At 45.9% G+C, this 26717-nt stretch overlaps 1 protein-coding gene across 3 annotated transcripts in view; it reads right to left on the bottom strand.

The window, feature by feature from the left end:
• Window positions 1-7567: 7567 nt before the first annotated feature.
• The window catches only part of LOC144727612 (uncharacterized), a 71192-nt gene continuing 52042 nt past the window's right edge, over window positions 7568-26717 (bottom strand). For all 3 annotated transcript variants that reach the window (XM_078606557.1, XM_078606558.1, XM_078606559.1), the window contains exon 4: window positions 7568-8652. In XM_078606557.1, coding sequence (XP_078462683.1) covers window positions 8401-8652 — 252 coding nt within the window. In that variant the 3' untranslated portion in view covers window positions 7568-8400. The remainder of the gene's footprint in view (window positions 8653-26717) is intronic.

Raw genomic sequence — 26717 nt, 5'->3', positions numbered from 1 at the left:
CAGGGGCGACCGCACCCGAGGGGGCAAAAATGGAGGCAGAGAATTGCGTTGAGATGTCACCGCTACTCAAGTGGGTAACATTGCAGCGGCCGCTTCATCACTACTGTGACCCACTACATCACTACTGTGACCCACTACATCACTACTGTGGCCACTACTATCGCCACTACTAGCAGTGTCAATTCAATGCAATTCACATTTAATGAGAATAGAAACATAATTATTTTTAAAATACATTTCACGCTTAAAATACTCATTTAGAGAGTGCGTATCTTCCTTTTACAAGTGGTGGAAATGTTGCATTCCTTTGGTGTGGGGGGGGGGGTTATCCGACGCCCCCATAAAGTGGTACATATTTTAATGGCCTAGAAATGATGATGGGTTGACAACCGCCAAGCAGGATTTCAACAAGTAACATTATTTTATAAATGTATTCATCAGGGAAATACCTATATACCTAGTCTCAAGACATTTTTCAAGATTCTGCTATATGCGATGTTTGTACAATTTCATTACAAAGTGTTTGAGTGGGGGGGGGGGTTCGTATGGAAGGAAACTAGAGCACCTGCAGAAAAAAAACCTGGGTTTTGTCTGGGATAACAATGAAAGGCCCACACAGATGGATGCACAACCCGTTTTCTGGACTCTCATACACTACCTGCTATAATGCATGGTTCGAAAATAATTCATGAAACATAGATTTAAAAAAAAACTGAAAAGTGCACACAGAAGCATGGACAGGTGCATGCTTGAACATGTATTTGTACGCGCAGATGAAATGAGGACAACCTTTATCACTGTCTGAAGGGAAGAGTCCTACATTCTTTTGGAATTGGTTGGATTATTTACATGGCTGTCTCGCCCTCGACTCCAGAGACGGGGAATAAAGGATGAGTGGCATCCTGAATCAATGCTATTGGCGTCCGGGCCTTGCGGACGAGGGGCATGTGCAGGATGGATGCTCATAATTCTCTGAGAGTGGACGGGTAGGTAGGTAATTATAGATTTGAAGCTTTCGTGACTGCAAGGATTCATACTCTTCGTTTTTTCGGTAAAGTCACGTAGGTAAAAAAAATGAAATTAAAATTAATAAAAAATAAAATAATAAAAATCACGACGTTTCGGAGGCAACACAAGTCTCCCTCATCAGGTGGGACCGTCACAGCCAGATTTGCTGTATCAAGTGAATACAGCAAATCAAGTGAATACAGCAAATCTGGCTGTGACGGTCCCACCTGATGACGGAGACTTGTGTTGCCTCCGAAACGTCGTGATTTTTATTATTTTATTTGTATTAATTTAAAAAAAATTTTACCTACGTGACTTTACCGACAAAACTAAGAGTATGGGTAGGTAGGTGGTCAACTAATTTCTCTGCAGGACAGAACACGACAATGACGTTCGTCGAGTGGGTCTTTGTTTAACGTGATTATCATTTAAGCTCGATTGTGGTCCCGCTCACCGAATCGAAGCGCTCGAGGAAAATTGTAGTGCACGTTGTATTCATGTTTGTTTATTGAGAAACAAAAAAACGACGACTCGACCTCGGTACAAAATGAGAAGAAGAAAATCCTTTATGTTTAAAAGCACCCGATACAAATGCTTCAACAGATTGAATAACTGAAATATGCAGTTAAAACATGTATTTGGCTGCATTTATTTTAAATAATAATAGTAACCAGCCCCTTATTAATGAGAAATGAAAATAAACAAGAGTTAAACACTTTAATACTGTGCAGCAAATTGACGCTGCAAACATTTAACACGCGCTATACAAATTATAATTACAGCACAGTAATGAGATATTAACAAATATATTATCACGGTGTAAAAGGCTTTATAAAAATGCAAACAAATGTAAAAAATATAATTGCAATACTATGGCAAAGGTAAAAAAAAAGTCTTTGTTGTTTTGTTTTCAAAATCTGAATATGTATTTATACTGTTTTAGAGAAGTTGCTCTATGGATATGAACCCGAGGCAAGCATTGGCGATCACGCAGGGAGATAAAACTAGAAACTATTTCAATTTTACCAGGTAAGGCCCATTGAGCTATGTAGCTCTTTTTTAAAAGCGACCTGGCCACAAATGATAGTTCAACGAAGCGGCTTATCGTGTGGAAATGTATAGCAGTAGCCAAATAACTCTAAACGCAAATTGTTTCTAAAACCCACGCAACCACGGGGAGAACACGCAAACTCCAAATATACAGCAGGCCTCAGGGTCGGGATCTAACCCACGACCTCCTGTATACCAGGCGAGGTAGCTAACATCTCGCCACCGTGGCGAAAGGGGGGGATGGGAGTTAGAAACCATCGGTTCGAACATCCTTGATATAGGTCAAGGATGTCCACACGTCCGTTGGATATGGAGCCCTCTCCATTGCGTGTACACGACCGCACAAGCCCATCTGTCAATCCACCTCTGGATGAGGGCAAGATTTCCCAGGTCGATTTTCTCGACCATACTTCACCACGCTGGTCAGTGTGGGATGGTAAAAGCAGGAAGCATACACTCGAGAGCATAAAAGTACGAGGACAACATTGGATTTTGAAGCACCCACAAATCTCCGCCCAGCGTATGTGGATTGTGGTCACCCATCAAAGGCCCTATCGAAGGTCAACCCGACTTAACTCGGACGCATTCTTGTTGATTTGGTTACAGGTAACACCATGCACATGACCTCTACATTGGTATTCCAGCATATAAAGGTATCGCAATCTTATTACACGGGACATCTCGTGTCTACCAGTCAATCGCACTGCAGTGTGTCCCGTAACGTACATGCGAAAATATAACAATGTCCTGCACGATAAAACTCTAGAGGAAAAAAAAACCCACACCACACCCCGTTGCCTCTGCGGGTGGGTTTATTGCACAGGCCTGCACCTGCACCAATGCTCAATCCGGCTGAGATAAGATTGGCAGACCTGTAAAGACGTACACACACACACACTCTGTTGTGGAGGATACGAAGAGCCTGTGTTTGCTCGACAATCGCTGCATCCAACAAACCTTGCACCTGACTCTCAGTTCCAGGCACTTCGATTCTTTGGGAGGGAGGGAGGGAGGGGGAGGAACTCCGAGTCCATTTCCTCCAGAAAGGATCATTTGTTAACAGTGAATTAAACAAAGCAGAATCCGATCAGCCAAATGAGCAGGCCTTTGTTTTCCCGTGACACAGGGCAGATGTGGCCAGGGTTGATTACAGCTGATCGGTGGCTTTCCGTTCCATCCCTGACAGGGATGGGGGAGTCTAAAGATTACTGATGGCGGTGGTGCAGGGGTCGACAAAAAAAAAATAACAAGCAGAGCCATTTGTTTTCGAATTCGGGAGAGAACAAAAAAAAACCCCCTCGATATTTCAAAGCCGCAATGCAATGTGGATACGAGACGGTCATCCTTAATAAATAACGGTCACGAAACAGCGGTCCTTAAATGGATGCACGCGGCTCCCCTGCTGTGGGTAAAACGTGAGCCACGTTACCCAGATAAGTTGACGGAATTTTGGTAGACTCTTGCATAATTCATAATCAACGTTTTTGGGTTAGATCGCGTTATTTATAAATGTGTCGTAACCCTCCACCATCCGACACGGCCAATCAGCAAAAAAGTGTCACGTTGACAAAAGACAAATAGTTCACTGCTTTAGCAGAGCCTCACCATTCTGGCGAATTGCCCGATGATGCTGGATGCAATTACCAGCGAAACGTCGTACTACTCAAAAATGTTAAATGTTGTGGTTTCACGCTTCAACACACCGGTGGGCTAAAGCAGTGAACTATGTCTTTGTCAACGTGACACTTTTTTGCTGATTGGCCGTGTCGGGTGGTGGAGGGTTACGACACATTTATAAATAACGCGATCTAACCCAAAAACGTTGATTATGAATAATATTGGTCGCGAAAGCCTGCTACGTGTTAAATCTTGCATAATTATAATCTCATTATCAGCTATGACGAAGGGCTTCCCCGCCAAGTCCTTGCCATCTCCCAAGATCCTGAGATTGAATCATCTACCTCTAGTACCACTAGTGCCTGCACAAGAGGTGATTTCATCGTTCCATCTCCACAGCAGGCATTGCTCTCGTCTTCTCCTACGCAATAAGTAACGTTTTGGTGGATCAGCAATAATCTTTATAACATAAAGAAGCTATATACAATAACCACAAACTATTGTCATGGTATATTTAATGCTACATTTCAGTAAAAACATATCTCATCGTAAGAATAATAAGGCTTTTTTTACATAGCAATGTAATGATGTAACAGCTCATGAACGGACCTGGGTGTGTGGTTTACAAACTCTGGAACACACTGGCCTGGAGTGATATGCCTCATTTCAGAAACCATTGGTGACCCAGACTACTGGACCAGGAACGGCCTAGGAAAAGCCCCAGGGCACCACATTGAGGGACGGCACCGAATGTGGCAACTGAATACGACGTTCTGTTTGAAACGAGGTCAAACGTCAATCTAGGAAGCGACATCACATCTAAACACTACATTTGGTTTTGAGAAAGTCGCCAACTTACCACTCAGCTGAAACAATAACTCGCGCGTTGCGCACACGTCATAACTGAACATTTTTCTTGCTGTGTCAGGTGGTGGAGGGTCTTAACGATACACATTTAGCCGGATCAATATATGAACTTTATGGCGAGACCCTGGGGTTCCATAAGCCCCCGGCTCTCGCATGAACTGCGTTGCGACGTCATTTTATGTCTGTTGAAGGCGAACGAAATGGCGATCTATTCCGCTCGACGAGCTTTACACGATGCAATAAAAGTTTCACAATTTTGTTATTTTGCGCATTCGTCCTCGCTGCTGTGCTTGGACGACATGACAACAGAATGATCCGCGCCAGGTGGGTCGCGGCGGTTATGTGCGCGGTGGGACGGAGTCGCCAAAAATAAATTAATTGCGATTTTGACTTTCGTTTATTCGGGACCCCGGGGTCCCGCCATAAGGTTCATATACATCACTTGCGAATTGGAAGCTGTACTGTCAATGTGAGCTGTTTTGTGAGGACGTATGCTCTTCTCTGGCCCAGTCTGGAACTACGAATGAGCCAGTGCGGTTCCTGTGTGGTCAATTCCACCCACTGGGTGGTGGTCCAGGCTATTCCCTTTGTTTCGCCACTTTACAACGACAGCTAGAACAATAGGCAATACGGTGTCGCACTGGGAGCTGGATTGACGCCCAGACTATTATGATTAATGCGTTGTTAATTTAGGCAAATTCGACATTTAGAGGGTGTCCCGTGTGTGGATGTCATTTAAAGGGGAGGGCCTTCCCCCGGAGATGGGGGCCAGGGCCCACGATCACGTGACTTTCCAGAGGCGTCTTCACCCTGCCGCTTGTACCAACCCAGGAACAGACCTAGGTGTTAACGGATGCGTGGGTATAATTATGCAAATAAACGATGCTTTAACATTTTCTAATAACAAAAATCAGATTCGACCAACTGCTGACTTAATGACCAAAATGAACACGTGTAAATACATTAATGATCCTACAGAAAAGCACACTGCAATTTGTTGTGTTTTTTTAATTCACTGTAAGGTGTTTAAAAAAAGGTATAAAAGGATAACATGGACAAGTGTGCTGCTTTTGGATACCCGAAAATTGTACATTAAGAAAGCGTACGCCGGCGAGCATGTGTGCTATTAAACAAGCGTTGCGTGCGCATGTGATGATGAGTGAATAATATTGCTATGTGGCCTGTCATCCCTAGATACTCCACTCATGCCACCCCCCATAGTTAAACGCTACTACTTTCAAAGATAGCCCCCGCGTTATTGATCAACACACATACTCTTTAGCCCTGTGGGAGGCAATGCGGTTCAATTACTGTAATTTACAGCACTTCCAGAGTCCGTTAATCAACCGCCACTGCTAAGCTGGATTACGACGATACGTTGCCTCCATTTCACTTTTCAAGCATAAATTACCGTGCGCGCATAGCATACATTCAAACTCCATTACAGCTCCGTCGTGGCTTTCCTATGGCACGTGTGCATGGGAGCACACGTGTGAGTGTATCAATGGAGAACACAAACAGCTCTTCGATAAATGGTATTAAATATTAAGCAATATTGTATACATATACATACTCTATGGGCCTTTCAGTAAAGTCACGTAGATAGAAAATAATAAAAACAAATCACGACGTTTCGATCGCTTCACAAGCAATCGTCTTCACCTATCTATCTGCGTGACCCAAAGAGTATGAATTCCTGCAGTCACGAAAGCTTTTAAGTCAATATTTATACATATACAGTTACAAAAAAACCATTGCGAAAAGTCCAAATGAATTACAACAATGTCTCTGCTAATTAAAATAACTTAATGTGCGAACATTACGTTACAATGCAATGCAATTTGCATTCATATAGCATAGAAATGGGTGCGACACATTCGGGCCGGTTGTGTGTGGTAGGGAAATGCGTGGATAGTCCCAACCTCTTCGAAGACCTCTCTTTCTGGCCAGCTTGGAAGAGTAGGCCAAATACTGTCTCGGGTGGGCTCTCTGGAGCCCCCCTCGAATGGAGGCCCTTCCACTAGCGGTGGCAGGAGCCGAGTAATTGCAGGGCTGATTGTTTTACTTTCTTTGTTAAAATCGCCGAAGTGCAAACTGCACACCAGGTTTCACTGCAAGGCTTGAGAGTTGAAGTTATTCTCTGGACGTTCGCAAGAGACACCCCCCGTTTGGACGAAAATAAGCCCTCTCCTCATCCTTTTTCGCAAGAGCCATAGAAGAAACGTCCGTGACATCAGAGGGTGCGCGGTGGTGTAACACGAGGGGGGGGGGGGTATACGTCGTGGCTTAAGCATTCCCAATCATTTCCCAAAGCACACCGCTACGCCTAGGCAATAATGGCATCACTATCTCCTCTGCGTAAGACACACATCACGTACATGACACGCAGCTTTGTAAATCCCACACCATTATAAAAAAATAAACCCATGTCCAGCAATTAGTGCATATTCTGTTTGTGGTAATTTCAAAAGAGTGATGTGTGTAAAAGCTGCGGGTAGCACCTGGAGACCGTTTTTTTATTACATTTAGCATTTGTCTATGAAACGTGTTATTTGCAAGAGATTTAAAGGGACATTGAGAGAACAACAAAAACCGTTCGGTTTTTATTTTTCAAACATTTGAACGCACCCTCATTACCCATCAAAGAAAATTACAGATCTTGGTTGTTTGCAAGTGGTGTACTTGCCTACCTTACCTGCTTTTAACAGGAATGTTTACTTTTGAATGCAGCTCGTGTTAAAATGGGGAGTGGACGATTATTTTCTTTGAAAGGCAGAAAGTCCTGAGTTTTAAACTCACCCAGATCTTCCATATAAGAAATACATAATTTAGCATCGTCTACATTTTTGACAGATTACCATAGAAAAATACCGTTATAACGCTTTAAACAAAACGAGCTCAATTAAATTGGCAGCAGGGAAACGCAGCGGTAACACTTGTGCCTTGGAGCAAGAAAGGGCCTGATATCGATTCCCGACTCTGGGCGTCTTTCTGTGCGGAGTTTGTATGCTCTCCCCCCCCCCCCCCCCCCCCCTGTTCTGCGTGGGTTATCCCCGTTTCATCCAACAGCAAATATCCCAGCGCTGAAGAATTGCATGCACGTTTACTCATTTGGGATTACACTCAGAGCAGCATTGCCCCAACTTACAAAAACTTGACAGGGACCCTCTTAACAAAAGTCTTGGGACTCTGCGACTTTCCTGGATAAACGACGAGTTACGAAAAAAAAAAGATGTAATTAGATCGAGAACTCCAAATTCGTTTACCCCCTCGATGCAAGGTCAAACAGTCTTAAAATAAGTAAGCTGCAAAGCTAAACATATTATTCCACAAGAGTTACATATGCTGCTGCCTGCAGAAAGTGTCCTATTTTAGATATAACACGCATGAATAGAGGCGCTAGTGGGCCTTATCCCAGGTCCATATCCACTTGCCCGCTTCCTCTTTTCGATTAATAAGGCCCGACCGCTGCGCAGGTATTCGTGGTTGTTTTGTGCTCGCTAACAGCACTTGCCCCAACAGTCTGTTGAGGCTATACGGGGGATCTTTGTCTTTGTTGAGCAGCTCTCCGACGTGTTTGGGTTGCGCGACGCGTCGTACGACGTTTCCCTCCATGTCCTGGGAGCCGAGGAAGCCGACGTTCCCGACGTTCCCGCCAGCACGTCGGAGCACAACCCAAAAGCGCATCTACGTGGCTGACTGCGGTTCAGCAGGCTTCATCAGTAGAGGAGGGGGGGGGAGACATCACAGTGGGATGGGAGAGGCTTCGGTGCCACCTTCCTCTACACAGCGGGCCCAGGGTGAGGGGTCACCGCATCGGGGCGTCGCGTCACCACCGGCCGGGGCCCACTGCCCCTCTCAAGCGATGCGAATGGTGAGGCTCTCCAGCTCCTCTTCCTCGCTGCTCTCCTCCGAGCCGCTCACCAGGTATTTTTTCTTTCCTCCGTAGCCACCTTTGTTGTCGTCGTGATCGTGGTTATCAACGTCATAATCGTCGTCGTTGACGTCATCTCCGTAGCCGTTTTCGTCGTCATTTTCGTTATAATCGTCGTCGTCATCGTCGTCGTCGTCATCGTCGATGCTCTGATTCTCGGGAGGCGTTGGAAACACCTGCGACAAAAAGAAAAAAAACGACAAGTTCGAGATGAGTTGATATAAATGCTACTCAGTGTCTGAACGACCGTTCAGAGTGTGACCACTTTGTAATGGAATGGTCGTCGGATTGGCCAGGCCATGTGTCACAGCAGCGTATCGCCTGTCGTAGGGGAGGATAAATGGGCAATAAGTTAAGTCGGTACCACCGACACAATTGTTAGAGATGTGAAAAATCTTCTAACACTGGTTCCTACTGTGAACCAATAAACGTCTTTTCTTGGCCAATGTGTCATCAACTTCATGCACCACTCCAAGACGTAAACGCATTGCACCAGTAATTTATGACATTATTAACAACAGCATTACCACTTCTGTAAATAACAACAGCAAAGTAACGGGTAACGATTGAATAAAAAATTACAGATGTATTTACCGAGCTACACGATGCGACACAGAAAACCGAACACAACGCTCCCATTTGGCATTACATAAGCTGCCCTATTTTGCTTGCCGAGCCACGGATGTCATTTTGCTCAGAAACCTTCCCTCTCTCGCCGGCATCCCGAGCGAGCTCAGGCTCCCCCCGGACCCACACCGATACCGTCCTTTGTGCGTCGAACATTGGGTCAAGGGCCACCTGCGCCGACTCTCAGCTGCGTTCGAGCGCTCGCTCTACGGACAAAGGGGATCGCGGTCACACCGCCGAGAGTCGCCCGTTGCGGTCAGGCCCCATGCTGAACGCCACTCTCACCTCCATTAATTTGACATTGCAGGGGGTGTTCTCACATTGAGAACACTTTGAAAGCATGTAATTTAACAATAATGCTCATGCCGTGTGTTTATCCGGCGCTCGGTCTCACTGCGAATGCCGCTCTCTCGCCTTTCGAAAGCTTCGAGAATGTAGGAGGCGGCGTAGTTATCGAGTGCACAGGCGGTGCAACTGCACCGGGGCCGAGGAGCCGGAAGGGTGCAGGTACAGGGCAAGAGGACAGGGCCCCCACATTTCATTCCTGGTTGCAAGGCTCATAACAACCACGCCACTTAATGCAGGAGTCTTATTTCAGCACAAAGCACATTCCATAAACAGTGATTGAATAATAATTATATCGTGTATTTATCCAGGGAAAATCTCAACGAGTTTCGAGACCTTTTCAGGAGGAGGGTCCTGCATTGGAATGTTTGGCCAATGCCCTTCTGATGAGTGTATTGTACAGTCCAGATGGATCTGAAATCTGTCACAAATCTATGTGCTGGATTACAGGCTTGCACCACCATGCCCAGCTGTTATGTTTGTAGAACATTCCAGAATATCGCACACACACACACACAGCGTGAAGTTGTGAAAACGTGTTTTGATGTATGATGCATTACCGATGCATACATGTTTGTGAAAACCAGAACATTTTAGAAGAGATTTTTTTGAATAAAATCAAGAAATGTACATTTTAGCCCCCTTGTAATTTTAAGTAACAACATCGGTCATTTGTAATCACTCTCGTAACATTTTCTGGATGGAAATGAGCTAAACATTTTTATGACCGAACGTTTCTTCCCTTAATATCACGGTTTACATTAAGAAAACCATGGTAATAACCGCGTAATTAATTGGCATTATAGTTTGTAACGACAATAGATGTTTTATTCGTTGTTAACGAATTGTGCTGTAAACGCAGCGGACCTGAGTTCTAATCCTGGCCAAGGCTGACATCAGTAGCGAGTGATGCCTGATACACAATCCTGGAGTCCGAATTTTTTACCATCTCACACGGACCGACGGTGGTGAAGTATGGTCAAATAACCCCCCCGAGTGACTGATGGCAGTTTGAGAAGGCAGTCACGGCTCATTAATTGACAAAGTGCCGTAATATTCTTGGTTCTTTCGGTAAAGTCACGTAGAAGGGAAACAATAAAATAATAAAAAATATAAAACAATAAAATTCTCACGACGTTTCGACTGCAACACAAGCAATCATCACCAGCTGTGAATTTCACACCTGATGACGATTGCTTGTGTTGCAGTGAAATCCACAGCTGATGATGATTGCGTGTTGCAGTCGAAACGTCGTGAGAATTATATTGTTTTATATTTTTATTATTTCATTGTTTCCCTTCTACGTGACTTCACCGAAATAACCAAGAATATGAATCTCTGCGGTCACGAAAGCTTAAAATCAAAAGTGCCGTCATTTAAGATTGTTATTGTATTATTCCGGTGCATGTAATGTAACCGAAAGCAACACACGGCATAACACCCACACACTTCTTCTCGCATTAATAATCATTTCACTCCAGTACAGTGTAATCAATCCATACACAGAAAACGGAAAGTCAATCTTACGTGGAACATGGCAGACTAGCGGCTATTAGCGCACTAAAAATATTTAACGCAGTCATGGGTTGGGGGGAGGTGGGACACTATGCATTCAATAAGAACGCCTGTGACTGCAGACCACAGAGAGACCTTCATCCTACGGCATTGTGCAATGCACACCGATGAATAACAATGGCGATGCAATCGGAGCGTCTGTTATTTATTGACATGTGCTTGTGACCGACTCCCCCGCCGTCGTCTGCACTCGCGCACACGGCTCGCAAATTTCCCGCACGCCAACGGGCGAACTCTCTGCTCCCAACAACCATAAAGGGCACAACAACAACAACAAAAATAAACCAACATAACCCGAGCAAAATAAAGACAGATTGGGTTTTGGCGTCGTCGTCGTCGAGAGAGTCAAACAAGAATCGTGGGAATGAATCTCCACTCCATCCTCATTTTTCGTTTCACATTTCAGTCACGACACCCCCCCCCCCCCACGGCTCTCCCTTCCCCCCCTCTCTCATTTTCCCCAAAAAATACACGGACACGCACTCGGACAACGCGACAAAGACAAAGATCCACCCCATCCCGCAAAGGCACACGACGGAATCGGCGGTCCAGCACCACGCCCGGCCGCCTTTGTCTCCCACCGGTGGCGATGTTTGCTACACACCACACCGGGTGCTCATTTGAGGCCGAGTCGACCTAGGGGAGGCCTAGGACAGATTCAGACAATCGTCACCGGTGGTGGCCGTGGGCGGGAATCGAACTCGGGTTTCCAAGCTTCAAAGCGCGGTGCACTAGCCACTGCAACTCACACTCCCCGCAGATACACACACACACAAACATATGCAGACAAACGAGTCCTCTTAGGAATTCATGTACAAATGTGCACAGACAACAGCACATGCACATCGGATTATCACGGTTGGCTACGTACGGTGCGAAAGAAGTTCAGCATGCGCACATTCAACACGTAAACATCCACGGGGATTAACCGGTGGACAGGAGCAGGCACATGAACAGATGCACACTGACACAACATTACAGCGCGATGCAATTTGCCTTTTACGCGGCATCAAAATACAAATGCATTTGCAGACGTTGTACATGCCCGTGACAGATCAGCGAGGGTAATTTATCGCCGGCAATGGGAAGACACTTGGGTATAAGGCAGCGCAATAGTAACACTCGTGCCGCAAAGCGAGATTGCCCTGGGTTCCAGTGCTGAATCGGGTGCCTTTTTGTGCGGAATTTGTCCATTCTCCCCCAGTTCTGCATGAGATCCCTCTGGGCTCTCTGGCTTCCTGCCATAGCTAATCCTGGCATTGGTCAAACATTCGAACGCTTGAAGAGTACCTGGAAAATATGACTCAATTGGGAGTACATATAGCAACGTCGCCCTCCACTGTGAAACCTGGGCAGGACCCTTCTGATTAATTCCCCAGTCATTCAATCCATTCATGGTCATTAATTGTCATTAATTTCGCTTTCACCGAATTCACCCATCACAGATTCGCCCCCCATTGCTTCCTCTTCTCTATTTTAATCGCCTCATCTCCACCATTACATTCAGATGTTGTACTGTTCTTAAATATCTGTAAATCTCCTTGGTTAAGGTGCTTTATATATTAAGCTAAGATAAGGGAGGTAAACAATAAACACATTCCTACGGAGGGAGCTGGTAGGAACGTTGGGTTGCTCGGTCAATGGCCAGGGTCAACGGCGGCGTGGTGTATTCCGCAAATATGGCTGATTGTGAGAGCGGGCACAAGCCGGCGTGAGTAGGTTAAACGTTGAGTTTTATAAGGGCACCACGGGGTGACCAGCCCCTCCCAGCCCCACCCAGCCCCTCCCCACCCTCCCCTCCCCACCCAGACCCTCCCCACCCTCCCCACCCAGCCCCACCCCTCCCATTTTTGGATGCACGACGGACGGACACAATAATCCCCTGTGGGCTGGTGTAACCAGGAGGTTCCTACCAGTATAATATACATACAGTATGGTACAAAGACAAAGATCAACCATATAGCCTTAGCATACTGTAGGGGCAAGTGCTGTTAGCGAGCACCTATGAAGGCCGGATAGGCACACGAGGGGGTGGGTGGCCAGCACCACGCCCCACCGCCTTTGTCTCCCCAGTGGCGATATTTACACACCGCACCAGGTACTCATTTGAGGCTGAGTCCACCTAGGGGAGGCCCGGGACCGGTTCAGACAATCGTCACTGGTGTTGGCCGTGAGCAGGAATCGAACCCAGGTAGCCAGGTTTATAGCGCAGCGCGCTAACCGCTACACTACCGCTCCTCATACCAGGACACACACATGGTACATGAATGTAACATTACTAGTAATTTACAAGTAGGAAGCTTATGGCTTGAGCAAGAGTACAGAAGATGTAGAACGCGATGGAGCGGCCTCCAAGGAATGGAACGCATCCAAGAGGACAACCACAAAGGAGATGGAGCAATGAAATCAACTCCTCTACAGGTGCTAGGTTTACCATCATTTCGCAGGATTGCGAGAGGGATTATTGGGGAGGCCTTCATCCAGCAGTGGACTGACCATGACTAATGATGATTAGAACTGTTATATATAAAACAAAATAAATCAATTAGGGTTGACTAGAACGTCCACCCTGAAAATCCAGCCATGAATTTCGATTTTAAAGCTTTCGTGATTGCAGGGATTCATCTTCTTGGTTCTTTCGGTAAAGGCACGTAGAAGGAAAATAATAAAATAATAAAAATAAAACAATAAAATAATTCTCACGACGTTTCGGCCACAACTCAAGCAACCGTCTTCAGGTGGAGAACAGGTCTGTGACTTTACCGAAAGAACCAAGAAGATGAATCCAGCCATGCTTTCCCATAGACCATAACCTCGTGAGTCATGTGCCAGCATCTTGGCCACAGCACGGGATGAAGAGACAATTTGCTAAACACTTTTAGAGCCTCCGCAAGGGCAACAGATCAATGTGGATGCACAGCAATTTGGAATTATAAATACATAAAGCACATTTCCCGAGCCTATTCCCCTCGGCTAGAGTTGGAAACAAAGTCGGAATGCATTATGTATTATGAGCACTCTGCTTCCCAGGCTTGCGGTCAGCATAAGCAGATTAGTGTAATGCCGACCCAGAACAATTTAACCCATTTTGCACGAGTGTAGCATCACTCAACATATTTTGCATCCTAAAATATTAGATATCATGTTAAGAGATTTTGTTATGGGGAACCCCCCCCCCCCCCAGCTCTAGATGTTTTAATTTAAGTCTATAAGCTGTGCAAGATTTTCGTTAAAAAGATTACCAAAACATATTTTGAGCTTAATAATGATTTTTTTGTTAAATGCCCGAAATATTGGTATCTGAATGGTACATCCCTCATCCACCAGTGGATGGAGAATGGTTGGCGGCGATGATGACAACAAAAATCCAATGAATTGTCACTTCCAGCTCGAACTTGCTAAATCCTGAACACGGCAACATTTGCACATAATCCATTTGAAGGCTCACGATAGATCGACCTTTTTTCATTTTAACTAAATGCAATAAATAATATTGCATATATATAATATTGCGGCTGCAAGCTTCATAACAATCTCCACCCACGGGGGTCCACATGTTGAATTAAAATTCGTCTTTGCTCGCTCTTATCGGCCTACAATGCTATTCTGCCCCGCGTTTCATTGCATATGCCAGCGTGCGTTCGGTATTCAAAGCGACCCAATCACAAACAAGAATCGCCTATCCGCTTTGCACAACAATGTTTAATAACAAACGCTCTATTAAATTTCGGCCTTCCGTTCCGTCGCCGCGAAAAAACGCCCCCAAACGGCTCCTCTCTCTGCAATGCAAACACCACGAGGCTCTGGGGCAGAAGCAGCGGCCGAGGTGGGGAGGGCGGGAGGGCAGTTAATATTTGGTGTTGGGCCCCTCGGGGAGACGGGAAATGAAAAGGGCAAAGCTTGTCTCGTTTAACTAAGAGCCAATGGCGCTCCGCGTTCACATCACAGTTTATGCAATTTTTTTTGACTTCCCCTGACATGAAAGGGAAAATGTTCGCCTGCGCCGAGGATATTAAAGAAATTCTACCGGAGCCGACGACATGACAGCACGTGTCAGGGCAGCAACCCTAAACACTTCATAAATGTTTAGCCTCTTAAATTCCTCCAACATCTAAGTGGCTTACGAAGCAGAAGCTGTTTTTTTTTCTCTCTTAACGGGCAACATCTGTTTGCGTGTCTTCGCTGTCACGAGTTTCAGACATAGAGGTATTGGTAATTTTATGTTGTGTGTTTTGTCTGCTCATAAAAGAAAAAGAGTTTTAAACATGAAAAGGCTCTTTGGCTCATCATGTCCAGAACACCTTGACACTGAGTCAATGGGTGACCCATTTCAATAATCCCTGCTCGTAATCCCAAAGAGATTTGGAGAAAATCTCGCAATTATTTCTCACTTTGTTTGCATGACATTAAATCAAACGGAAATAATAAACAAAGCAATTTCACCACGTTGCCACGACTTTCGTTGTTGTTTTCAATGCCCACTGTGAATAAAACCCTACTCAATAAACATGTATATCCGTAGGTATACAGTTTCAGTTTCATTTATTTGGTATAGCCCTGTGAGCCATTCGGCTCCTGACTCGGGTGCAACCGTAACAAACAAAAACATGAACAAGGAACATCTTAAAGTGACAATGCGCAAACAGAAAAATCCAGGAAAAAACAGCAAAGTCTTCCAGAAAAAGCACCGTATATCAACGTTGTGTGCAAAAATCCCAGTGGGATGCAAGTCAAACAATAACAACCAGGCAAATATAATAAGCAAATTAAAAGGATATTTAAATGTAGGGGGTCGAGCAACGTTATGAACCGAGAATCTCGAGTTTAATTTAACATCAGTTGCAAGTGATATCCAAACCCGTCTCTCCCTCCCTCTGGCCTCCCCGGTCACAAACTTGCATGACTGACATGGTGTGGGGGAGGCCTTCATCCATTGGTGAATTGAGAATGGCTGGAATTAATTAATTTAAATTGACAATTAGCAACCAAAGCGCCACATCTAGTTTTAAAGTCAGATGCATAGTAGCTTTAGAGATAATTGGTTTCAGATGACGAGGGCAGCAGAGGAAAGGAGGCAACTGTTCACAGAGCATAGGTTAAATCAAAGTTGATCCGGTGAAATTTTAAGCAGTAAAACCCAGAGAGAGAGCGGAGTTGCAACAGATAAGGGCAGAGCTCCAACGGGAATCTTAAAAGCATCGAGGGAATTTCATTTTGGATCACGCTTTTTTGCTTTCATTTGAACGAAATTACAGGCAGTTGTTTAGCTCACAATATAACACCAACACCCATGGTGCTCATCCTGTGAATGATGTCACAGGTTGCTTATTGTCGACTGCAGACAGGTCATTTTAGTAATGTCACGTGATATAATGCTACCGTGGTGTTAATAATGGTCAGCACAACTGGACGTGCAATCGAGACATCACCGGTTCGACCTCATTGCACGGCAGTTGAAATGAGGCACAAGCGTCTCTCCACCCTGGGTACACCACAGTTCATGGATCTGCAGCTCACGCACTGGTGGAGTAAAGTGTGGGTACTCTCACCCCTTCCAAGATGTGTGGCCAACATGAAAGAGGAGGCCAAATACCCTCTCGAGAGAGAGAGAGAGAGAAGTGTTCTTCATTCAAGGCCCGCGGGCCACTGGCGGCCTTTAGTGTGGCCCCTGACGTGCGGCCCCCGACAATACACAACAACACGTGAGACCCCCCCCCCCCACCCATCATCATCGTGCTGCTGTCAAACCCCCCAATGGTTTCAAATGTGTGGCGACCCTCACAATGATGTCGTATCGGCAAAAAGTGGCCCCCCGCCTCTTAAAATGAGTGAAGAACACTGGTCTAGAGGGGTTATCGACACTTCTCTGTAGTGGAGGCCCTTCTGCCAGCATTGACGTGAGCATGAAATTGCAGGCATGCACCTTTACCACCCCATCACACTGGTGGCTGCGGGAGTCAAATTGCCGAGCCCTCTCAAGCTGGTCAAGAGGTAACTGGCAAGTGCTCTGGCCATTAGGCACCCCTGCCAAGATTGCATTTGTGTATCTAAGTGCCCCACAATCAACATCACTCTGATGCCTTGTTTCCATGACTACTGCGAAGTGTATCATTTCAATTCGCAAACTGGGCTTCCAGACTCAACCGGGGTTCTCACAGCAGCCCTACCGGACCAAGCTTATACGAACACCTCTTTTCCGCTGGCAAATCCGAACCGAGCCACACAGCGACCACCTCAATGCTGGTGGTTTTCTCCGGCTATTTGCCGTGCCGAACTGGAAATCCAACGCACGATACATGACCAGGGGCGGGATGAACGACGCGTTCACTACGTGCGAAGCCAATCGGTGCATTGCGAGAGCACAGCATCGAACCTCCGATCAGCACGGTTGGCTGCGTACGGTGAGAAAGAAGTTCAGCGAGCACACGCTCAGCATCGCTGTGGCATCGACATGCACCTCGACTCGTTCATTGTGTGCGACGTCGACGGTTCAACTCGGCACGGCCCCAAAGTGGCTCAGTTGTGCAGTGGAAAAAAAAAGAGGCAAAAGGGAGCTCAGTAAGTGGGTTTTGTGAGCTCAATGCTTTGATCTTTTGTAATTTTAGAGGTGTGCTTTCACCTGGGCCATCATTTCAATCAGCCATGGTGTCTTGGGATCGACACGGATACAGAACGTGCCATCATAACAAGAAACTGGGGGCGCCTACGTTTTAATAAATCGACGTTTTGACTACACTAAGGGGACCGTCGTCTGCATTCGTTTAAAATGTACCGGAGTTGCGATGGGTTCAAATCAGAGGTATCACACGGTGAGGAAGGGAGGGGGGACTGGATGGGAAAGCCATGTAAACAACCCAGAATACATTCGAGCAGCAGCAGCATTAAAACATAGACCAGTTCGCCCCAACTTGTTGTCACATGTTTGAATTCCTAGCCACCTTACATTGTGCTCATAGGATGTGCAGTCGATGTCAGCGACGTCTCAGTTCAACCAAGAGGAAGCCGCAAGCAGCCGTGTAAGAACAGAGTGAAAATTAACAATAATAACAGATTATGGCTTGCGGTAGCTTAATTACAGGGTAAGGATGGGGGGAGGGGATGCGGGGGGCAGAGGAATCTCTTTGGTGGAACGTCGAGTTTGGGGCCTTGGACGCAGGCCATGATGATGCTCACTATAGAACGCAACTTGGGCCATACCTGGGGCCAACGGATGCGCTCGCCAAACGATTGTGGACATGTGGCATTAGCCATCTGGCTCTCGCTGTGTGCGTGCGAGTCAAGACACCTTCTCCGCAGCAGCACTGCATTTATTCAGCAGCATTTCCCCCGGCCAGCGACGCATTTTAAATTTTGCATGTTTGATATAATTGGTGAGGACGCGCGGGGTCAAATTGCAGCATCTAAGTTTAGCGTAGGTCCTCGTGGTTTCAAAGGGGCACGTTCCATTAGATGGTGAGTATTCTCTCTCCTCTTTCACTCTCTTTCCGAGCACAGATTCGGAAATAACAGTGTTGCAAGCTAGGCTGCAGGGGTAATGCTTTAATCAGATGGTGCGCATTTTCCAAACGCCAGCTCAGTACAGCTCCATGGCCATCGATGAGACTCCATGCATTGTGCGAGCTTATTCTCTCAGGCAATACTAAAATAAACATGTCTAAAGGAGCAATGCATATTTGTTTTATTGTTTCGTTCCGTGACATTTGAATTAAGTTCAATCTTGACATACACCGGATGTCGCAGAAGGTCCAATTCCTTCCATCGTAAAAAAAAATACGCGATAAATAAATTCCCTGAGCAATTTAAGCCTCTGTGCCTGCTAGAGACGCTGTGTTCCTTGTCCTTTAATGTTGTCAAGTTCTGTCTGCTGGACATTCATTTTTGTTAAAGCCATCCCAGCCCGTGTCTTCGTCATATGGGACGTCAAGGCTCTGCCATAAACGACAGCAACGCTGCCTCAAATTAAGCCACATTCAGGACACAAAGTCTCATCGCCGAGCTCCATTATGCGTTAATCACGTAGAAACTGCCTCATAAATAAAGCGATGATAGATTGACAATTGATATCGGGAGAAGAGGTTAACGGGAGGCGAGCACAGGTGAGCTGTGTGATGGGAGGAGAGTTGGGGGGGGCGGCAGGGAGAGTGCTAATCATTGGGGATGAATGAATACCCCCATTGTGGCTCACACAGCACCCCCATTTATAAAGGCACGAGGAGGAGCGGGGGGCGCACAGAGGCGGGTGAATGACAGACGTGAGACAGCAGCCGGGAGACCGCACTGCAGACACCCAGAGGCTGCTCAGCCACAAACCCAACCAGCACCCCTCCCACCAGCTCCCAAATGCACCCTACCACTCATCTCCCCCCCCCTCGACCCTACATGAAGTCCTGCCACTTTCTCAAACAAGGGCAATTATGTGGCGGAACAATGGGGCACTCAGGAGAAAGAAAAACTCTTTCTGGATGTTTCTCCCCGCCCCCCTCCCCTCTCATCCTCCTAACCTCAACAACACTCCGCTCTTTTTTATTGAAAAATATCACATGGGTTTATATTAAAAGAGAGGAAAAACAAACATTTTGGTAGATGCTCGGACGCAATGGGAAATAACGAACGGTGCAAATAGCGCTCGCTCGCGCGAATTTGCAAGTCGCGCTGCGAGGTGTCACGCTGCGCCCCATGCTGCAAACCTCGCTCTCGCGACGAGGGCAACGAAGACAGTGATGATGACGGCAATGGCGTTATCCTCACTTCATCGCAATCACGTCGCCGCTTCCCTGCGCTAAAATAATATCTTTGTGTAAAAATAGCGATAAAAAACGACAACCAAAAATGTTTGGAGGCTTTTTTTTTAAAGACCATTATTTGCTTTGTGAGTCAAATACACTCGTGGTACAGCCCATGAATTGTGTAACTGCAGGTAATTGTGTTTTACATTTTTAATGAATGTCTGATCTCATCAAATCTTGGAAGCTAATAAGTTTTAGCCTGGATAGTGCTTGAATGAGTGACCACCTAGATTTGAAGTTTTCGTGACTGCAAGGATTCATATTCTCAGGTTTATTTCGGTAAAGTCACGTAGGTAAAAAATTAAAATCAAAATTAATAAAGAAAATAAATAATAATAAAAATCACGACGTTTCGGAGGCAACACAAGCTTCCGTCTTCAGGTGGAACTGTCACAGCACGCTTGCTGTATCAAGTAAATGAATACAGCAAGCATGCTGTATTCATTCCACCTGAAGACGGAAGCTTGTGTTGCCTCCGAAACGTCGTGATTTTTATTTTATTTTTATTTTATTTTACTTTTATTAATTTTGATTGTAATTTTTTACCTACGTGACTTTACCGAAAAAACCTAAGAATATGAGTGACCACCGTGCAGAACAGGTATTATAGGCCGTGTGGGATACTTGGTGAGCAGCAGAGGGCAGTGCATTGTTATACAGTACTGTACCTCCATCCTCTCCCGTCTAAGTTCAACGCCTTCACCAACGGGCACTGCTCAGCGTGGTGCACGATGGTCAAATAAACCTCGTGGCCCGCAGGACGCGGGGAGGCGTTCTCCACACACAGTGGATCGACAAAAGTGCCACAAACGTAAAATTGTGAAATGGCATAAAAATACACGCGGTTGGTGTTCTCCCGCACAAATCGCTTCCTTGTTGTGATGTTGAATTTTTCTATCGTTCTGTGGGGTTTTTTTTTGTCCTTCTGAATTTATTTTCCCGATATATCCCAGATCACCTCGTCAGAAGACGTCGTCGCAATGGGCTCTCTCGTCTGGTCAGAACAGAAGGTTTAAAGAACCGATTAATGACAAAAATGTCTCTGGGAGAGAAACGAGTACAAGGATAAAACGTCACTCGGAGCTGATTTCAATGTCAGAGTTTATTCTATTGCACGCAAAGGGCTGTGGAAATACTGTCCTGGAAATATCCAGAGCCATACACACTCTGCATAATGGAATTCATTTTCAGGCTCTCTCTGTCGTCGCAATGGGCTCTCTCGTCTGGTCAGAACAGAAGGTTTAAAGAACCGATTAATGACAAAAATGTCTCTGGGAGAGAAACGAGCACAAGGATAAAACGTCACTCGGAGCTGATTTCAATGTCAGAGTTTATTCTATTGCACGCAAAGGGCTGTGGAAATACTGTCCTGGAAATATCCAGAGCCATACACACTCTGCATAATGGAATTCATTTTCAGGCTCTCTCTGTGCGCGCTGTGTTTTCATTTTCCCTGAGATCCCAGGAATAGCCAGCGTCAAGCTGGCGCCGCAGGTCCCATTTATTTATTTATTACTCTATTAATATTCATTCTTCTTGCACGGAACAAGCTTGCAGGTATCTCCGCTAACACAATGTAGCTTTAATATTAAAGGCAACGCGCTCTCTGAAAATCACGTGGCTTTAAAATGAAACAAGGCCATTGGTGTGGAAGGGTATAGAAATATTAAAATATCGTTTTTCAAGCATCCATGCGCAATGCTTTTCGACAACCAGAGAACGGCAAAAATCTTGGCGACGCTACCAATGGACCTCATCAACTATTTTCGCAATTGACATGTGTCTTATTTCAGTGACAACCACAACACAGAGGGCATATATATGCTGTGGGTGTACGTCTGTGTGTCTGTCCTGGTGACCTAGGTTTGATTCCCGTCCATAGATAACACCAATCGTAACTGTCAATTGGTGAAGTCGGCCTTCAACACGTGGAAATAACGACCGGTGAGACAAAGGAAATTGTATGTCGTGCTGGCCACACCTAAACCCTCATGGGCTGTGCAGGCTCTGATAGGTGCTCGCTAACAGGACTTGTCCTGACAGTTTGGGTGGCTATACAGAGGATCTTTGTCTTTGCGTGTGTTCATGTGTGCATGTGAGTGTGTGTGCGATTTTACATTTCAAAAACGAACCTGCAATGTTTTTTCTTTGCTTACGGTGTTTCACTCAACGTTAGCGACCGCCTATTATCGCGACACATGAAGCGAGGAGCTAGCGGAGCCGGTGACACACGTGGCTGCCTTTGTCTCCCCGGCGCTGGTGGCGCACTCTGCACTGGCAGCTCGTTTCAAGGCACGCACGTCAACCCAAGAGGTACACTCCAGGCACAGCCACAAACATCGGCATTAAAACAACGTGCAATTATACCCCTAAAAATAATAATTGTAGTTTGCTTACCGCTGAATCACAGTCCGTGGGCTACACACGTACATCAGCTAGGCGTTGAGCACGTGTTATATGCGCGCACACGCGCATCGGTTAGTTGGGCTCAATTGCAAAGCTGAACAGAGGTTTCAAGGTCACAGAAAGCAAACGTGGGCCGCTGTGCCGGTCAAACGTGACAGCTCGCTGTTAGGCAACGCACCACAAAGCAGTGGGCATCGCGTGGCGCGTTTGAGAAGATGTGAAAAGTTCGAGCCAGACGCATCTTCGCGTGGATGTCTGAGCGAAGGCGCTCTGATTAGGCCGCTCACGCTGTCGCGCTGACAAAGCCGCTCTGCGCACTCCGGCACAGGATGGATTCTTGAAGGACGGAAGCTGGAAAGTGGCAGAGATAACAAGAGGAAGTGGGCGACTCTTCTGTTTCACTCCCGCTACCCCCCCCCCACCCCCTAAAGCTGAAGCTCCAACCAACATGCTCATTTAAAAATCGTGTTCAAACTGCACCCAGCAGAACTAGAGACTTGAGTCAAAACGTACTGCGTAACAACGACGAGAAGGGATTTTCACACGGCGCGCATACGTACAAATAAACAAAACCAAATTAAGAATCACCGGACAGACGAAACAAATGGAGCCACCGGAACGGTGGGACTTGTTTAAAAATCTTTGCAGCGAAATCGAATAATAATTAAAGCTTCGATTTAAAGCTTTCGTGACTTTACCGAAAGAACCAAGAAGATGAATCTTCTTGGTTCTTTCTGTAGAGTCACGTAGAAGGGAAATAATAAAATAATTATTATTTTGTTTTATTTCTATGATTTTATTATTTCCCTTCTACGTGACTTTACCGAAAGAACCAAGAAGAAGAATTAACGCTTTGAACGGGGCACTTAGCGGGGGACCCGTGCCTCAAAGTGCTGCGAGGTTTTTTTTTTGTGAACAGCTCCCGGAGTTTTGGGGAGACGAGCCGCTGTCCCTGCACCGCCCGAGGTAAGGTAAAAAAAAAAGCGCTCACTGCAGGCAGAGTATGAAATTACATCTTGAGAGGCAAATCTGATCAAGGCAAGACAGGCTGGGAGCATGGTAATATTTATGTGTGCGGTTGCGTTAAACCAATTCCTGCCCGGCTGTGACACACAAAAGTTCATGTTGTGGGTAAATAAATGATTGGCTCGATAAAAACAAAAACGCAGTAAAACACAAAAGGACTGGTTATAAATATCAAGATAATTTGGCAAGGTTTGCATGTTGTGAAGCTGGCCGGAAATGAACCGCGATGAATCGATGAATGACCGTCAGAGTTTGAGTGCGTGAATAATCACCGGTGCTGTTTTAAAGCGGTGGCCACTCGCTCGAATTCGGCGTTAAAACCGTCGCCTTGCACCCAGAAATAGCCGCCAACCCACCCTGTCGTAGCTGACGAGTGCCGTTGTGTGTCGAGTGTGGGAACGCCGCAGAATGTACGGTCTCGCACCGGAGCCGCTAAAGGAATGGAAAAAATATCAAACTTAATTTATGTATACTCGTTGGTTCTTTCGGTAAAGTCACGTAGGTAGAAAAATAAAATAAAATAAATAAAATAAAAATTATATATCACGACGTTTTGATCGTAACACAAGCGGTCGTGACTTTACAGAAAGAACCAAAAAGAGTATGGATTCCTGCAGTCACGAAAGCTTCAAATCAAGATTAATTCATGTACGCATATGAATTTCTCTCCTCCCGCGTCAAACTAAATAATAAAATATACTTAGATCGCAAGTCATCGCTGCAAATAAAACGTCGTGATGCTCCACTCGCCCAATGGCAAAACAATTCGCAAGAAACAAGATGGAAACAACGCGCGCTCGCTCTTTTACAACACAAAAAAAAACAGAGCTCTTCGCTGCTCGGTCTGAGATGTAAAAGTGCTTGACATTTGATAGCCTTGCCAGAGCGACCTAGGGTTACTGACAAGACCCAGCCGCCAATCAGCCAGACACATCTTGTACTGATCTGCAGACTGTGTAAACACTTGCAAAATATACCTCTCTGCCTCTTCTGGGATCCCAATCAGATATCGCCCACATATACGAGGGGATTAAACACGAGATAAGAAAAATAAATATTGTACAAGTTAGTCAAGTGATCGGCTTAGGGGGCTGACCAGGGTTCAGCTGCAAAAACTAAAATATTGATGAATGGGACCCCCCCCCCTTCCTCCCACAGTTCCAGAGCTTAACGTTCTTCTGTTAAAAATCCATTAGACACGACCACTGCAAAAGCTTTGGGAATTAATTGCACAGGAACAAAATAATTCACCAAGCACTCGTATTTGCGATTGCTGTGTGCTGCAACAATTGAAGAGATATCAAGTCAATGCTGACAAAAGTCAATGCTCCATTCGTTTTGCACCTCTCACTCCTTCTCCACTGCTGCCCTCACTGCCTGGAAACTTCCTTTGCCAATTGCTATCCGCACCGGTGACTCGGGGCCTCAAGACCGTCCTGTTCTCCTCTGCCTCGGACTCCCCCCCCCCTCAACCCGCCCATTCCATCTGTCCAAATGTCTTCAACAACACCGAGAGTAACATTCTCCATAACTCTACCTCCTTTTTCTTTAATAGTAAAAACCTACGTAATAAAAATCCTCTCGTCTATCCTTATGATATAACGCACACGTTTTGCTCTTTTTCATTCAGCATCTTGGGATGTCACTGCACTTAGATGCTTCACAAATTCAAATCGCACTGTAAATTGCATTGCGATGGTCAAGATAGAATTGGTTAATTATGTCACATCACTTACGTGGGTGGGAAAAGTTGGAAATTATTACAGATATATTACATATTTCAATTAAAAACATAACTATGATTGTATAAGTATATACCGTACAAAGACAAAGATACCCCGTATAGCCTGTAACAGACTGTTGGGGCAAGTGCTGTTAGTGAGTAGCACCTATGAAGGCCGGCACGACTCACGGAGGGGGTGGGTGGCCAACACCACGCCCGGCCGCCTTTGTCTTCCTTGTGGCGATGTTTTTATGCACAGCACCATGTACTCATTTGAGGCCGAGTCGACCGAGGGGAGGCCCAGGACTGATTCCGATAATCGTCACCGGTGCTGGTAGCCGTGAGTGGGAATCGAACTCGGGTCGACGGGTTTCGCAGCGCACTAACCACGACACTACCGCTCCCCACATAAGTTAATACACACACGTCCACACATTGCTCTCCAATGTAATGTTTGCGTTGTGTCGCGTGCATCTTCGGCACGATGTCTGACGTTTCGCTGCACGTGCTGCCAGCGAAACGTCCGACCATATGCTGAACGACGACACCGCGGTGTCCGCAGCAAACACGACCCAGAGCTGCACATCTCAACCGAGAAAACTTACGCAGCGATGTAACGGTACTTTGTTTGTTAAAAACAACAAACACCTCGTACACCCTGTTCACAAAGTAAGTCGGTGGACGCGCGGAATGCATCTGCGACGCGTACGCGACGCGTGTGCGAATCAACAAAAAATACTCGAGTACAAAACGCATCTCGCCGTTACATTTTTCCGCGCAAAAGGTTTGAGCCCCCTCGAAGACGCCCCCCCCCTCCCCCCCCCATTCAATGAAACGTGACGCCTCTCATGGCCTAGACACAGGAACACAATCTACCAACACTCATTATGCAATCGTAACCCATACCTACCCGACGAAGCGAGCGTCCGTGGTTTGGGCCCCGCCTGCATGTGGCCCAGTGGCTAATGAGAGCCCCGGTGGATTTCGGTTTTTAGTTTAGACGCGGCGCACAAATGATGTAAAAGGCACTTAACTTTTTTTTTTAACCAAATCAAATCTAAACTTGCATTTGTTCTAATCGTGGAATGCGACTGTCGCCTAAGAGCACGTGCATTTACAAGCGTAAGGCCGGAAATGCATATATTCGCCAGCCCTAAAGGGTATAAAACGCGTACGATTTCAATATCTTCTTCTTTCGTATGGCCGATGTAGATGCAAATGCAAAGCAACAGCTACAAATTTCACATTCAGGTGGTCAAGCCAGATAACCGCGTCAGGGGCAATGGAGCGTATCACTGATGATTTGAAGATGCAAAGAGTGAATAAACGAATATCGCAAAGGATGAAACGGAAAATATGCATCTAATATTTTGACATGGTGTTTTACATCCGATCCTCAACTGTTCCGAATGAAAACCAGAATCACTGAACTCTGAAGAAATAAAAAATATCTCAGCATTCACGTGAGCTTCTATAGGTCAGCGTTAGCCACCCCATCCATTATAAAATTTAATTTAACTTATTTTTTTAAAGTCACACAGAGCTGACACATTGCTATTACAGGACAGACAGCCACAACTTCGCTTATAGACAAGCCAAGGCCAGTAATGGATTAAATAATGGAAATGCCTTGTGGGGTTTGGTAAAACCTTTGTGACCCCATTTTTTTTCTCTCGGAAGGATTGGGGAGGGGAGTGGAGAGTGGGGGGGGCTCCGGCTCTGTCCCTTTGACGCGCTCCATCGCAACCTCCTC

This window comes from Lampetra planeri, chromosome 26 (assembly GCF_965212315.1).
Source record: "Lampetra planeri chromosome 26, kcLamPlan1.2.h2, whole genome shotgun sequence".
Taxonomy (NCBI): domain Eukaryota; kingdom Metazoa; phylum Chordata; class Hyperoartia; order Petromyzontiformes; family Petromyzontidae; genus Lampetra; species Lampetra planeri.
The sequence above is the reverse complement of the archived record's forward strand: the minus strand, read 5'-3'. Positions and strand labels throughout refer to the sequence as shown.